The 17,451-nt window shown below is 34.6% G+C and overlaps 2 protein-coding genes across 2 annotated transcripts; one reads left to right on the top strand and one right to left on the bottom strand.

Annotated features, from left to right (window-relative positions):
• The first annotated feature begins 1,641 nt into the window (after positions 1-1,641).
• Positions 1,642-6,702, top strand: LOC108729300 (leucine carboxyl methyltransferase 1). The gene is made up of 4 exons (XM_018458362.1): positions 1,642-2,249; positions 4,242-4,425; positions 4,512-4,863; positions 5,505-6,702. The coding sequence occupies exons 1-4, from the start codon at positions 2,040-2,042 to the stop codon at positions 5,707-5,709; spliced, it is 951 nt and encodes a 316-aa protein (XP_018313864.1). The 5' UTR covers positions 1,642-2,039; the 3' UTR covers positions 5,710-6,702.
• A 5,027-nt stretch (positions 6,703-11,729) lies between these two features.
• Positions 11,730-17,018, bottom strand: Acadvl (Acyl-CoA dehydrogenase very long chain). The gene is made up of 8 exons (XM_018458306.1): positions 16,930-17,018; positions 14,736-14,940; positions 14,443-14,661; positions 13,672-14,100; positions 13,187-13,450; positions 12,578-12,934; positions 12,289-12,501; positions 11,730-12,009 (listed from the first exon to the last, which is right to left on the bottom strand). Exons 1-8 carry the CDS (start codon positions 17,016-17,018, stop codon positions 11,872-11,874), a joined length of 1,914 nt encoding a protein of 637 aa, XP_018313808.1. The 3' UTR covers positions 11,730-11,871.
• Positions 17,019-17,451: the final 433 nt, after the last annotated feature.

The raw sequence follows: 17,451 nt of genomic DNA, 5'->3' as shown, positions 1-17,451 counted from the left end.
GCGATGGTTGAAAGAAAGGCCTACTTGTCTTATGGAATCAATTATTGTTATTTCATCAGGAAATGAGACAGCAATGTTAATTTATTATATTATGCAACGAAAGCAATATAAGCAATACGACACTGCGATTACGGCCACTGATATATTACGTTAGAAATCTGAGCGGCTCATCTTTTTATATACACGTATATTACATATTATATATTAAATTATAATTTTCGGTGTGTATTTTTACTCTGTCTCGTTGATATTTTTAAAAAAAGAATGTTCATCACTTCCACATGTATGTACAAATAACAAATTTCTTATTCTAATTTAGATTTAAGCCGGTCAAGTGGTTCTTTCTAAGTATCATGAAGTACAATACTCCCGATGTTTTGAAAGAACCACATAACTCGCTGCAATATACATAGTATAATGCAATTGAAAGCTTTTTAATAATGATGAAAGAAAGCCTATGCCGATTCATTTCAGGAAATATTAAATTGTACTCCAAAGACGCAGTGTAAGATTTGTAACAAGACTTATTGTCAATAAAACACGTGTCGTCAGTGAAAAATATATATTATTATTATAAAGATAAATTATTAATAAAAAATTATATTAATATATATGTGTATAACGCGTAACAATATCAATTTAATTTGTTACACACATAAAAGACGAAAGAAAGGCGCGACTAAACAGACGGATATTTAATTTTTAAAAATCATGGAGAGAGAATTTGTATGTTTATTTATTATAATCTTTAAAAAGAAAAAAAAGGCCCTGGTAAAAATTTTTTCAAAATTTCTATGTAAATTAAAAAAATTTTTTTAATTTTTGAATAATTTTATAACTTTTTACAAAGTTTCCCAGATTTTTTTTATACAAATTGGAATACTTTAATAATGAAACACTTTAATAATAAGTAAATGACAACACACTGAGATATGCGGGATAAATAAATATTAATATCTTTATTTGTCAGGGATCCTGATTTGAAATTGATCAATCACAGTATAAGTCGAGTATTTTCTCATATTCGACTGCATTCGAAAACGTTATCCGGGTTTCCCCCGTGTATCATCTTAGCCTTGTTTAACATTGGGTGAACAATAAGGGTAAAATGATATACGAAGGATAACGTTTCCGAACACAGCTCGATTGGTCAATTTCTTACGCTTTGCAGCCTCTTAACTCGCAAACAAATATAAAAGTGTAGTAAGCCTTAGGTCACGACCGCACTTATTGTGTTTTGATTTTCCGAAAAATACTTTCAGTTTCGACAGACTAATTAGTATTACTAGAATCTACATTACGTGATATTTAAAATGTTATATAAATAAATGCAAAGTTGATTATAAAGTTAATTATACTTTCCCAGACAGCATACAATATTTATAACATTGCAGCAATATTGCAGCGATATTGTTGCAAATTCTGTGCTGTATGGGAAGTGAAGCATATTGCTATTAACATCCTGATTAAAAGAATATTTGTTGTAGAACTCTTTTTTGTAAGTAATATATACGTATATTTTTATATTTACAAAATATTTAAATGATCCATAAATTATAATTTATATTATTGAAAGCAATTTAGCAAAGGCCATACCGGCCTTTTTCCAGTTACCATCAAAATCGCCTGTACATCCACTGACGTAATTCTCTATGCTATGATTTTATCGACAGGGTCAGAAAATGGATGTAGCCACGTAGTTCCCAAACCGAAAATGGACGTACTGGCGATAGTGTACGGGCAATTTCGATGGTAACAGAAAAGAGGCCGGCATGGTCTCTCTCAAGTTTTTCTCTGCTCTGATAGATACGCGACAGCAGTGAGCGCATCATCTCCAGGGTGTTCGCGCGGGTTGCGCGAGTGATAGAATGCTTGTACTTCCCATCTGAGATATCGAAAGAGAAAGAGAGAGGGTGAATTAAAAGTGTGCGTGTGCGTCGTCGTGTGTGTACGCGTGAGAGAGAAAGAGAGAGAGGAGAGAAAAATAGGGTGAGAGCGAGCGGTGCGGCAAATCCGCCACTGTCCCCGGCGCCGGTGGGATGATCAAGGATATGGCGGACGATGAGGCCATACAGGCCACCAACGACGACGCCAGCGAGTGCAAGCGTTACGCGGTGCAACTCGGCTACTGGTGCGACCCGTTCATCAGTCTGTTTGTCAAACAGACCGCCCGGAAGGCGCCTGAGATCAATCGCGGTTACTACGCCAGAGTCAAGGGCATCGAGCTCTTCGTCGAGAATTTTCTCAAGGTGAGCGTTTGGATCCGCCGAGCGCATCTCGTCGCGTTCCCTTCCCGATTTTTCCCTTACTTCCGCCTCCCCTCCCCCTTTCAGTTCACGTAAACATTCTTCCCGTTCCCCAAGGACATGCGATTTGATCGTGGCGCGACCGAAGGGAAAGGTCTCATCGTCGTTCGTACGTGACACTCCGAAAAAGTCGCTCGTTCCTCTTGCTGCACTTTCTGCACTCTCCGCGTCTCTTCCCGCTTCTCGTTGGGGGTACGAACTGATTTCACGCCCATTCTCTTCGCTCATATTTTCCGCTTCCTGTGTCGTTGATAAACATCCGTTTGTTTCGGAATTATGGAAAACCTAGAACGCATGAATATCGCTCGTTGTAAACGCGGAAGGAGTAGAAAAGTGCAGATGGGAACGAGCCCGCTCGCGGCGGGTCTAACCTAGAACGCGAATCGGAAACAATCGGGATGACGAGGAGAGAGAGAGAGGGAGATGATGAAAAAGAGAGAGTGAGAGAGAGAATGAATACGGGGGCCCTCCCCCCGGGAATACAGCTGATCCGGGCGGCAGGAACGTGCCGTGGTAGAAACCTTGACCCGCCGACGGCCGAGGCCCTGTCCTAATTCCCGTGAGATTCCCCGCTTCTGTATCGTGACGACTAACCGATATATAGGTCAATGAAAAACGCGCGAAGCGGCGCGGCGCGTGCGGCTCTCGTGCCTCTCATTTCCTATACCTGGCACCGGCCGTACGCGGTGCGGAATTTGCCCCGTAACAGCGGGACAAAAATATTCCGTCCGGTTACGTATAAAACGCCCGCTGCGTTTTCCGCTTTTAAGTTAAACTTGGCTCGAGCGCTGCTAAACCGCTGCGATGTATATATATATACGTATAATATATAGTCTTATGAGCATAAAAACGAAAAATCAATTATCTTTTGCAGTGGCAATAGAATGTAGCTTTAGCCTATTAGAAAATTGAATTTATTAATAATTTTTTTTAAATTAAGACAGGGTGTTTATTTTTCTAATTTAGGGCGGGGTTATTTTTAAAAAATCTTAGTTTTTTTTTAGTAAAATTTATATTGTAAGTATTCTATTTCTCTCTTGCCTCAAAATAAGTTCTCTCTTCTTTAATTTATTATATTATTATATATGGCAACGTTTTTATTTAGAACTATAAACATCCACACTTATATGAATTATTATTAATTTTTTTTAATTTAGATTTTTTTTTAATTTTATAGCTTTTTTTAAATAAGATTTATTGTAATTTATTGTATTCCTTGCCTCAAAATGGGTTTTCTCTCTTTTTCAATTAATTATATAATATTATTGTACAGTTTTTATTTAGAATTGCAAACATCTGCACTTAACGTGAATTTATTATTTAATTTTTAAGTTATCTTGTAGGGGGGATTTATTTTTAAAATCTTATAGTTCTTTTCTTTGAGAAATAATTATTATAATTTATTATATTCCTTGCCTCAAAATATATCATTGTTTCAGCGCTATTATAGCGACTTCTCGACCTGTAAAGATTAAATAAAAGATTAACTGAGAAATGCGTTCTTGTTCTTCACTTATTTAGTTTTTAAATAAAAATATTACCAAAAATTAAGATTCCATTTTTCGGTAAGCATGGTTTTTAAATTTTTAGAAGAAGCAAAGCTTCATATTCTCTTCTATTACATATATGTTGTTTAATATAATTTTAAAATAAAATGTTTAAAGAATATTAGTCTTATGATTGAAAGGTATTAGAAAAATGTTATTAAAATAATCTTGCTTTGTGTGTGTGTATTTATAAAGTATAAGAAAGTGAAAGAAATTCTTTATAAATCAAAATTATCTTGCTTTGTATATATTTATAAAGCACAACAGAGTGAAAAGAACACTTTAATCTTACAATATATAAATTACACGTTATATATTACAAGATTAAAAAGTAGTCATTATATTTTTAATATCATCAGTCTCAAGGATGGATTTTCTATTTATGCAGCTTTCTGGCGGTAAAGGTCAGATCATAAACTTGGGTGCTGGTTTTGACACTCTTTATTGGAGACTCAGGGAGACAGGGAATAGTCCTGCGAATTTCGTGGAACTCGACTTTCCCAGCATAACTGCAAAGAAATGTTATCACATCAAGAAGCACAAGCAATTAATCGATATGCTAAACACCGAAGGTATTTTATTACTCGATCGTTATCTCGTCATACCTTTGCGTACTCGCATTTTTTTTTAATTACACTGGCAACTACGTACTTTTCAGACGGAGAAATCCGATTTTCGACCACAGACCTGCACGCCGCAAACTATCATCTGGTTGGTACAGATCTGCGACACATAGCGGAGCTAAATAACAAATTGGCCCAAGCTGAAGTCAATTTCAACTCACCTACTATGTTCCTCGCAGAATGTGTTCTAGTGTACGTAGACGCTAGCGCGACATCGTCACTATTAAAATGGCTAGCGGGCAAGTTTCCGAACAGTCTTTTCGTCAGTTACGAACAGGTGAACATGAAGGACAAATTCGGTCAGGTCATGTTGTCGAACCTTCGCAGCCGTGGATGCTTATTGGCGGGCGTGGAGGATTGTGAGTCGTTAGAGACTCAACAGAGACGGTAGGTGTATCCTCATTAATCCGTTAAGTTCGACAGAAAATTAAAAAACCTAGAATTTTAAGGAAGAAATTTTTCATTATTTTTAACTTTGAAAATCGAGGACTTTCATGGAATTTTATCGTTATTTAGAAAAATTTTTGGAATTTTTGCTTTCACAAATTAAAATTCTGTCCTTTTTTGAAAACTTATTTTTTTTTAATAATACAAAATATCGACAATCAGTTAGCAATAATATAGTATACACATGCGCGTATATTTACGTTCATTATCTCCCGAGTTTCTATCAGGAAAGTCAAGGTAACATTACAAGACGATAACACAACAGAAGAGAGTATACAACAGAAGTGACTTACTGATATTGTAGTGAGCTTTCCCTATACTTACCCTATAAATTCACAACTTCAATTAAAGGATAGATACAGTCTCCCAGAATCTTTGCCTTCTAGTAATTTACAGTATGTAGTTTGCATTATTTGCATTCCATTTAATTTCAAAGTTACATTAAATTATTCTCTAAACTCACTTGCAATTTTGAATGAAAATATCTTGAAAATCCGGGAAATCTCAGGGAATTGTTTCACAAGATTTCGGTAAACACTCTGAATTCGACAGGTCGATGATTCAACTTGCAATTGTTGCAGATTTACCATAAACAATTGGGAAGGCACGAGCGCGTGGACGATGGTGGATGTTTATGATTCACTGCCTGTAATGGATCGTAGTCGAATCGAGCACATAGAGATGCTGGACGAACGAGAGCTCCTTACCCAGCTGCTCCAGCATTACTGCATCGCCGTTGCTTGGAACGGACAAACATTTAAAAATCTGTCTATAGCACAGGGTTAGGTATCACCGCCTAACTCCTTCTCTCTGTGTCTCTCTTGCGAGTTACTCCAGGTAATGACATCATGTAATTCGGGCTCGACGAGCTCTCGCAAGTTACGTAATACCCCGATCAACAGCAGGAGATTAACGTTTCTCAGATTGCGCTTAAGTACATCTCGAGTTAGGGCTTAAGCACAAAAATGACCGTAACTAAGTCGTGAAACGTAAGTTATAATTGTAGGTTGTGTTTTAATTGTTCTATTACGTCTCTATTATTTCGTCTCAAAGCTTCCGAGGAGGTACAGGACTCATCTTTAATATTAAAGTAGATGATTGTTATAAAACAAATAGATGTATTGTTGGTATACATATTCTCTTGTGTCACTATGCGTTGGTTCACGTGGAGGCACACGTCGCGGACGAGATTTAGTTCTTATTTTTTTCAACTCTAAAATTCTTTAGGGATATTTTTTAATTAATTTTATTGTAATGTTCCCTGAACTCTTTTCATAGTTCCAAAACATTGTGCATTGACCTACGACTCACGTTTCACGATTCAGTTATAACCATCTTTGTGCTGAGGTTCTTAATCGACAAATTGAAATAGTTTACGTCACGAGAAAATAGTATCCTCTGATTAAAAATACTTTTAATTTTTCGTCTACAAAAACATCTCGTAATGATTTTGATATAAGCTTTAAATATATTCTGCGTTCTTCACTCTCAAGAGAAGGGCTAAATAGTGTACACGAATTTCATCAAACTTTAAATATGTTTTGGTATTTACCTTCGAAAGTTTTGGAATTTTTAATTGTATTATGAAAAGAAATTATTTCGTATGATTGCAGGTTAAAATATGCGTTAAAATAATTGTATAATAATGAAATAATCATTTTTCTATTACGTGCGTTGCCTAATCATTCACTTAAACGCACATTCTATAAAAATGTACATACATAAAGCGCACAAGAAACTTCCGATATAAAATTCTCGTAAATACTTGAATATCATGTGGTGCCATGAATTAGTACTAAAGATTAGTACTAAATCTGTGTTGCTCATGAATTAGTATTAAATATACTTAAAGTTAGTTAAAATTTGTGCGCATACTACTTGGTTCTTCTCTTGTAAGTGCGTATAGTACGCGTCACGAGTTATTTAACGAGCGCTGCAACAAGAGAAAGAGGGAGGTGCGATTGCGACGATCGAGTCGCGCGAGATACGTTATGCGACTAGCTGATATGAATGGCGGCTGAATAAGTTCTAACATCCTTTCGCAAACGATATTTCCAGTCATCCTAATTTACATACGACATATCTGAATTATGTAATTTATAACGATTTTACTTGCAAAAGATCGTTTCGCTCTTCATTACAGACTTATGTATAAAGTTTTACGATCGTTATTATAATTATTATAGATCGCTATTGTTATATAAGGCCTGTTTTTTTTAGCTGAACTTCTTGCATAGTTTATCTTTCCTCCTTTTTCACATCGGAGAGAAAAAGAGAAGAGAAGAGATAAACTGTGCAAGAAGCTCAGCTAAAAAGGACAGCTATAGTCGTAACCAAACGGTACGACGCAATGCGCAGAGTAATTTATTATAATATCATTGAAATATCAATAATAATTCAACTTATTAAGTTTTTACCAGCTCGTTTGTTATATTACAGTATTATAATTTTTTCGTTTTAATAAGTAAAGTTGTAGAGCCCGCATGATGGATAGGAAAGATAATTTCATACATACAAGATCTGCAAAATCTGTTCTTTTTATCTATTTTCTACGATTTCCGTGCATAAATAGGAAACGCGCTCTTGCTGTGCAAATAGAAAAAGGTCTAATGAGAAAAAAGTCTAGAAAGACGTAGAAGAAAGTACAGCTAAAAAAGCGCGGATCTATATTTTTAATCTTTTATCGCAAAAGAATACAAAGCTATTTTTCTGAAAACATTCGTACATAGAACTTCGATTCTACGAAAGTTTAATGTGTATTCCGGTATTTGAGAAACTGTGTAAAATTATTCCTTACACGCGCGCGACCCGATCCTTGTGTGTGAGTGTGTATTATATGTTAGAGATTACTGAATTATTGAACCGCGATAAGGCGATTAGTGTTACGGTGCGAGCGCTATAAGCGGTCAGTTTCGTATAAGCGCGTATCTTGCGAGCCGCGCGAAGAGAGAAATATTAGATTATCAAGAAAGTTACAAATCAGCCTTCGATTTTTACATATTGAATGTTTTTATATATGTTTATTACAAAATGTCTTTTTATATATATATATATATATTTATTATACTGTCTTAATTTTAATTTAAATTTTATGGACTTTCTACAATAAATATAATTACTTAAGCTTTAAGTCTTAAACCGTAAGAAATTGACCAATGAAGTCAATTATTCTTCTCACATTCAACTGTGATTGGTAAATTCTTACAGCTTAAGACTTGAGCTTAGATAATGACTTATTGTAGAAAGTCTATCAAACTTTATTAAATAACTAATTATTAGATAATTATTAATTATAATGATTATTAGTATAATTAATAACTAATTATTAGATAATTATTTTTCAGAATAAAGATTTTCCTGTTCAAAAATCATTTATCACCAATCTTCCAGTTGCCAAATTTGGTACTATTAATCTAGACAACATTAAAGTCCATCTGATATAGTTCTGCATCATTTGATTATGGTCTGTTTCGTTCAATGAAACATTTCTTACGAGAACAACGATTTGTAACTTTTGAGAAAGTCGAGGCAGCTTGTCATGACTACGAATTGACTGGTAGCGAGTTATTAGATATAGTCTTTATCTGAGAAATAATTGTCATAATATAAATTTTGTAAAAACCGAAGGTTTAGAACAACTTTTTTGACAACCTAGTCTATATACATATATAATATATATATATATATATATATACATGAGTGATTACTTAAGATAATAAAAGCAAAAATATATGCAACGAAAGTAAGACTTAAGTGGTACTCTTGCGAAAGGATCGACATGCGAGCAGATACCGCGCGTTTGCGAGCATCAGCCTGAAAAGGAATCGGCGACATGCTGTCGTTTAATTTCATTCGTTCGCTCGTAGATAATGAATTCATAATCTTTGTTTGCGAATCGACTGCGAAATAAAAAAAAAAGGGAAACGCGTGCCGATGTTCTTCGATATAAAATTCGACCGTTTTTTACGTTACAACACGAGGAGACGCTTATGTTAGCACGATATTCCGCTTCTTTTTAACACCAATACGAAAAGTATGTTGCACTTGCAAATCATGTATCGACATACGTTAGTGAGGGATCGACAAAGATTTATTTTCATATTGAGGAATATCAGGGTGACGCATGTGTATTCAGTCTAAGGATAATACGAGAAGATATTATAAGCTCGTTTGAGACATTCGAATCATCCTTTTGTAGGTACAAAATGCATCTCGTTAGCAGAACTCAGACTTTACTATCGCGGGGAGATGAGACGTGATCATCGAGATCATTTATTCAGCATCAGTAAAGGGGCATTGATCGCTTTTCTGGAGTTTGACGGCCTACCGGATTGGAATAGTCTTGTAGTGGTGTTGTATCGGTGTACACACACACATGACTTCGGCGATCTCGCGTCAAACACGAACGACGTTCGTAACTTCTCAGAGGCCTTGTTCTCGAAAAATATCATATACAAAGATACTAGGGAAATCTGTAATATATGTAAGACCTGTTGTGAGACAAACTTTGACTTAAGAAGAGTGAAGTCTCCTCTGTCCTCAAGGAGATTTAATCACGGGAAAGATCCAAATAAAGCGTGGTAATTTGATTCTAATATGATTGATCTACTCGAGTAGATCGTAAATCCAAATCAGAGGACACAAGAAGAAGAAAGAAGAAGAAAAAGAAGAACTTTGACTTGGTACGATATGGAAGGGTCGGAAACTTATATAGAGGAATCAAACCAAGAACGTATAAGTATTATAGTATTTTCATACATTTTCGTATATGATATTTTTTTAAGAATACGGCTCCAGGTCTGCTAACGAGCGAATTTCTGTAATCACCACATTCTATCTTGTGTATTTCTCGACTGTTTCTTTCCGATACTTTTAAGCGTTACGCAAGCAACGGTAATTTATTAGATTTAAGAAACGATGAGAAAATGCAAGCGGATCCACAGAAGGATATACGAGTGATTCTTCGATCTCTTGCTCCCTTCGACGCGCAAAATTATCATACCTGGAGTAACGAACACGTATAAAAAAAAGATAGTCAGATGTTCTATTTTTCTCAGAAGTTACAAAAATTGCAGCCATTGTTATGATATCTATCAACGTTCGTAGATAAAAACCTCCGCCTCTTCCTCCCTCGCCCGACATGTCGCCTTTGCACGTAGAGGAATAATTGAGACCTATCTTTCACGTTAGTTTCGTGTCATATGTAAGTCACATTCGAAGTAAAATTTGCTGATTTATTCGAGCGCTCGTTCATGTGTTCAAGTCAGCTCCGAGTTTGAGAATCAAAGCTCTCTGTAAAGCAAAACTCCTATGCATCTAGCGTGTCTTTCGAAATATTTTCGTGAGAATTCGAGGAAAGCACTGCCATCATGAAAATTTGAATGAGATCTTAAAGCTCATTGAAACTCAGTGAATTTGTAATTTTCACGTGCACCTCTTTAAGGCGAAAGAAGAAAAAGGATTGCGACGAACCATCATTTACGTTATTTTTACAGTTTGTACAGCGAAATTTTTTTGTGAATTTTTAGAAATGTAGATTAATTTTTGATTAGTCATGCAGTTAAATTGAGTCATATTTTAGTCGCACATTGCGATCACTCTTATTATTTCTTTCCTATATAGTTAAATAAGCGAATTAATATAATTCTACATTATTTAATTTTAATAGACAACGAATTTTTCACTTCGCCAGAATTATCGCCTTAAAAGAAGCGTATTCAAGTAGTTCGTTTTACATACAAGGGAACAAATCAAGTGTCCACCTCTGATTAGTTAACGAATTTCATGACATCGCACAGATAGAATTATCGTAATTCGCGATTAATTAAAAGTGTTCGTAAGAATAAAACGAGACTTCGAGAGAAATGGAGAAAGTAATTTGATTCTCAAACTTGAGTAATGCGATAACGTTGTGCGGATGGTGCGCGCAGCTTCATGTTTCTTCGCGTCGATTTCATTCTACATTACATTGATCTTATGTACGGATGTTGTACATTTTGAAAAAGAATAAGATATGAAATTCTATATATATGGACATTCAGTGTGCTTCCACTGTCATTATGAACTGATAAGGTATGATGGAAAAATTGTGCATCTTTATATTCGCATAATTGTGATATTGTTAAATTGTGCATTTATATAACGATTAGAAACAAAACGAGCGATCAGTTATTAATAATTGATTGTAGCTTCCTGTTTGATACATTTCTTTCACGTGCCCCGTGCTAAGGAGTTTCTTTAAGTGGGAAAAGAGAGCAGCTATGATATAATATTAAATTAAAATATTTTTAAATATATATAAGATATATATATATATGTATATGCCGTAAGATGATACACTTCTCCCATTTAAAGTCTTTCATTTAATTTATTGTGTAAAAGACGACTTAACATGGTGTGATTTATTAAAATTATTTTTATTATTTTAACAAAACTAATGGATATATAAAATGAATAAACAGCATCTAAGAAAAAATAAACTTCAGATAAATCATATTATTTGTATAGCTATACATCTGACGAATACATCTGACGAATCGCCGTTTCGTGTAAAAAGGTATAAAGAGATATTAAAAATATATAATTTTCTATATATACTTTTAAATACACCTTATGCTTTATACCTTACTTTTAAGTTTAATTTTTGCATTGTTAATTGCTTATTTCGCACGCACGTTCCGCGGAAAATATATACAGTCGATAGTAAAGTAACTTTATATTTGTACTATTATTTATGTTTTTCTATAAAATACGAAATTATTATAAGAAAGAATTCTCTTTTTTTCTTCATTTTATATGTTGTCTAAATTACGAAGTTGAAATATAAGAAAAAATTCTCTTTTTTTCTCCTGTGAAGTAAACAATTCAATATTCCTAATATGATACAACTCGGATAAATTCAACAAGACTTCACAAATCATGTCTCATAAAATAAATTTAGACCGAGTCTTAAAAGCCCATTGGATTTAATTGTACGCACCCACCGACGTCGCACACATTTTTCGAAATTTTACTTAAATTACTAAAGATATCTAATTGTTTGGCGGAACTGACTTGCTGTAGATTATTTGCAGCACGGTTTGATGCCTGTAACAATAAATAACGCATTAAGTAATCGCGTTTAGGAATTGGAAAGTAAATTGTATATTCACATTATAGCAGGATTAAATAATATTTATAACACAATACTTTAGAAAATAAGTTAATTATTCCTGATCAAAAATATATTTTTTATGATAGATCAACTTAGATACAGATATCTATCTATATATTTATTCATTAATTTAGGAAATTATAAATGATTATAGTAAGTGTTTGTTGATCTTATTAAGATTTTAATAAAGAATGATATAAATATATCCATACCTCCATGCACCAAGTTTGTGCCATTAACAACTCGTGCTCTGCACTAGGTAGATTCTTGTTCAACGACGTAGTCGCCCTGCTTAAAACAACCGCCATTGTATACGTATCGAAAGCAGCTTGTGCGATCCTATTGAGGATAAACTGTTCGTCTACAATGCCTCGTCCGTATTTGATGAGAGAAGACTCTATAACTTGACCAAAGTTTTCCACGCTCTGCAATTATAATTTTTTAAATACAAATTCGTTTATATATTAAAATTTCAGTTTACGTTCGAATTATTATTCTTACCCTCGAGCAAAGCGCGGCGCTTTCCGCCAATTTTGGATGTACCAAATTCCCAAACGTAGGCGGCGATTTCAAACCGATTGCTCTAGTCGCACGTTTAGTGGCTTCCTCGACAATCAATCCTAAATTCGCGGAAGGATTCTTGAAAGCCTTCTGTAACTCCTTCAAATGACTTCCGGCATATTGGATACCAGTAAGCGCCACGAACAAACGCAAAATGTCGTTCGTCCCTTCGAAGATTGGGAATATGCGCAAATCGCGCATTACACGTTCCAGACCGGTCTCACTCATGAAACCCATTCCTCCTAAGATCTGAATAGCTTCATTGCACACCCACCACGCGGAGTCAGACCCGAAACACTACAAGGAAAAAAAATGTATCTTTAATGTATAATTAACAGTTACATTTTCTCTATCAATATTTTTATCAAAAACATGAAATGTCTGTATTGTCTCGATAATTTTTGAGGCTTCCACGGATACTTTCTATACAGAAGTTATGCGTTTCGCGGATTATCTCTATATCTAGATCTATTAAAATACCCAGTCTGTATACTTATCTATAAGGGTGCATCAGAATGTTACATAAGCAAATTATTCGAACAGAATTACCTTCGAAATAGCGGCTTCTAGATGATAGTCTTGGCTTCCGCAATCCATGTTACCAGAAATCATATACGCGAGGGACTGAGTGACGTAATGCAGTATAGACATGCGCCCTAATTTTTCTTGTATTGTGCCATAATTATCCAATGTGCGACCAAATTGCAGGCGTTGCGTTGCATGATGCACGGCTTTGTTGATGCAGTAACGCATGGTACCAGATAGACAAGCAGACATACCGAATCTTCCATTGTTCAGGATGTTCATGGCGACCTGAAATCAATATAACGAATAATATAGTTTGAGCAGCACTTAAACCCAAGTAAATAATTCGCAAAGTTCATGCAAAAGAATTAGAAATTTTTATTAAATATAATATATTGTATTGCGTTATGTATTAGATACAAGTAGATTGTATTAAACACATTTGTCAATTTACATAACGATATTTATGATATACAAAGACGAGAATAAAAGTTTTTATGAAATTTTACCTTAAAACCTTCACCCTCCTTGCCGAGAACATTCTCTGCTGGGATCTTAACGTCCTCGAAGAAGATCGCAGCCGTGTTGCTACACTTGATACCCATCTTTTTCTCCGGCGGTCCACTGGTGACACCACCGAATCCTCTCTCCACAACAAAAGCGGTTATTTTATCTTTCGTTTCGCCCGTTTTCGGATTCGTGATAGGCGTTTGAGCGAATACGGTCATAATTTCGGCAATACCGCCATTCGAAATCCATATCTTGCTGCCGTTGAGAACATAATGCGATCCGTCCGCGGATTTAATAGCACGTGAACGTATTGAATTGGCATCGGAACCAGAAGACGGTTCCGTCAAACAGAAGGCGGCATATTTGCCGTTGCTTACTTGAGGCAGGTACTTGGCTTTCTGTTCCGGTGTGCCGAACAAAAGTATACCCTAAAAAATAAGATTTACTTTGTATATATTAAACAAGTAAAATAAAATCAAGATCAATGAACGAGCATAAGAAATCAAATTAGTAAAGAAATGAAATATTAAATTTATTAAAAAACAATAATGATATGATGAGACATTTCAGCATACTTGGCTATCTTCAGTCATAATCATAACAAAACGTTGAAATTAAAAAATTAGAATAAACTTACATGATTGATTGGAATATTAACAAATCAATTAAAAAATCAATTAAAATGTTAAAAGATGCAATAACATGGATATCAACACTATTAAAAGAACCGTCAAAAATGAGTAAAAAAGTAAAGTCGTGAGAAGTCTTACCTTGAATCCAATACTCTGATGCGCACCCAGTGTGATACCGATGCCCAAATCATGATAACCACATATCTCAACGATTCGTGTGTACTGGGTGTTCGTTAATCCTAATCCGCCCAATTCTGTGGGAACTTGCAGAGAGAACGCTCCCATATCCCAGAGAGCAGCTGCCGTTTTCTCATCCACGCACGCGTTCTGATCATTTTTAATCGGATCGTTTACTTCCTGAAAGAGAAAAAAAAAATGTTTAATAAAAGCTAGCCCTGTACTTCGATTATTGTACTCTTTAAGGTAGTTACCTCGTAGAACTTTTCCACAGGATCAATCAGCATTCTTATCGTTTCAGTTTGCTCCTGAGTCATGGGTTCTGGGAATGGACATACTTGGCTCAACTGTAATTGGCCACGGAAGAGATTCATGGTAAAAGATTGAGATTCCTTCGTGGCAGCATTTTCTCGTGGCTTATCTTCCTTGACTTTCACTGCCGCTTGGGTAGCTAAACATCTGCGTACAATTTCAATAATCATCAATGTCCATAATTAAAATTAAAATAAATTATTTGATAACAAATATAATAGTGTCAAAATGTAGTTAATTACTATCGTATTACATATTACATTAATTTACAAGATTTTGTGCAAAAGTATGAAAACTGTTTCTAGAGCAATTTCGATCTTAAGCAAATCTGCCATTGAAATATTTCCATCAGATCTGATTTTTAAGACATAACAAGACATTTCCGCCTCCAAAAAATGTAGGAGAAGATGGGGTAAGAAGAAATGCGGAGTAAAATGGTCCATTTACTAAATCTTATTAATAACTATCTCCATCTGCTGAATGAACATAAAATTAGCTTCTTTTTTTATGCTTTTCAACTGTTAAAAAGTTACGTAATTATATCATAAGACTATTGTGAGTTATTTATAAAGAAATGTCAAATTCTTCCAAATAGATCTCGTGATGTAATTTCTTAGTGTTACATTTTAAGTGGCTAAGGTTGCAAAACTTAATATTTTTATACTGTGATGTTATACATACATTAAATTGATACTATTTCTTGTTTAATTTGAAATTTCTTTTATTATGCAAAGGAAGCTTAGATCGGCATTCATAGTTCTCAGTCGACACCAACTAAAGATCACCAACTAAAGATCATCGATATTGTAATTTCATACTCAACAATATAACTGTTATGTAACATCATGTATTGTATTACATTTACATTTTTGAATGCAAAATATTGATGTTATATAAATATTATAAGCTCATTTAAATGCAACGCGATAATTAATATCAAGGCTTTTTTTATAAAACGAGCAATAACAGTTGATCTATAAAAAGAAAATCGTTTTTAATTAAATAGTTACAATAATATAAAAATATAAATTTCAAACTTACTATAAGTTTCGACTTACAAAGTCTTCTTCAGTGATAAATATTTCTATAACCTCTTACAAAATCATCGTATAAACGTTAAATAAATAATAAAGGTAATTTTGATGGTAAAGATAATATTGATGTTATGTTATTTTTAGTTGGGATCGACTAGGTCTAATTCTTCTGCTAATTATTCTTCTTATTCTTTGACTGCAAGATTCTAAAACGGCTATGATTTTTGACATCTTTATTTATCTTAAAATTATTATTTATCTTAATATTAAGCATCTTAAAATTATATTTAAGACGATTTAAATACAAAACTCGACTATTATAAATTGAGAAAAGTTTCTGGTTGAAAATGAATGAATCAGAAAATTCTGATTATCTCAAAACTAGAATTATAATAGATTCAATCAGAAAGATATAATTTGTCCATTTTCAACCAGAATTTCAATTAATGCAACCAGACTCTTTTTCCAGTGTGTATACTGCAGGCTAGAACAGGCAATATGTTTCAGTCTTCTATTTGTAGATGATAGAATCTATGAACTTAGGACTCGATCAGTAACACACGTATAAGCGTTTAAATAAATGTGTGTTGATGCAAATAGTAACGTAATATCTAGAGTCTTATATTTACATAGCACAGTCCAAAGTCCACGTAACTCAAACTGCGTTGAACGCACACGTTTGAAACTAAAAATATCAACACGGAATTACAAATTGATGTATACATATAGATTAATCTTTTATAAAATCATTCGCGCGATCAAAGCTAAATCGTACATGTAAATTTTGTAAATTGCGATCCGATTAAGTTAAAAATCGAGTTTTTTATTTATTTCACATAATAACAAACATATTGCGTGTACAACAATTGCGTTGCATGCGGACCAAATTCCATCGGCAATTTAAATTTATTCAGTCAGAAGATCAATGTTTTCCTAATTGGAAGTTTGCTCCAATTGACAATAGGTTATTCGAATCAAATGAATCACAATAACGGCCGCGGCCTATACAAAGATGTCTTTGTTTATCCTGTATATTAAACAAAGACACCTATCGTAAAAGTCGCGGACTAAACGCACGGTGTAAACGTAGCCAACATTTCACCTGGACGTAATGCTGAATCCTAAGGGCGCCTCAATAGCCTTATTGATATTTTTGGCAGTTGATGAAAAGACCTTAGTGATGCGAAGCATTGTCGTAACGTAATTATTACTGAACAAATATTTGCACTAATAAAGATAAAAAATGGAAAGACAATTATCGTTATGCTTCAAGATGTACAGTACAAAACCAACTCCGCTGTCTGTTACACGACTGAGGCGACTGCGGTCCACTTGGTGCTTTAAACGCTACAAAGCATTTGGAGCACCGATTGGCTGGTCCACCTGACGCTTCGGCACGCCCCCAGTGATGCCTATGACGTCATCGTACGTGTCGTTTTCGCTCCCACTTCCGTTCCAATTGCCTAAGGGTGAAATCACACGGTGCGGAAAAAGACTGCGGAATAGAGAATGCGTCATTGAAGCAACCAATCAGAGCTATTCCGAATAGCGCTGAATAGCGTTGATTGGTTGCTTCAATGGCTGCGTTCAGCAGAACGTTTGTTTTGCAACTGTTGGAAGTTTC

The sequence above is a fragment of the Mycetomoellerius zeteki genome, unplaced genomic scaffold, assembly GCF_001594055.1.
Source record: "Mycetomoellerius zeteki isolate Tzet28-1 unplaced genomic scaffold, Tzet1.0 scaffold72, whole genome shotgun sequence".
NCBI lineage: Eukaryota > Metazoa > Arthropoda > Insecta > Hymenoptera > Formicidae > Mycetomoellerius > Mycetomoellerius zeteki.
The sequence above is the reverse complement of the archived record's forward strand: the minus strand, read 5'-3'. Positions and strand labels throughout refer to the sequence as shown.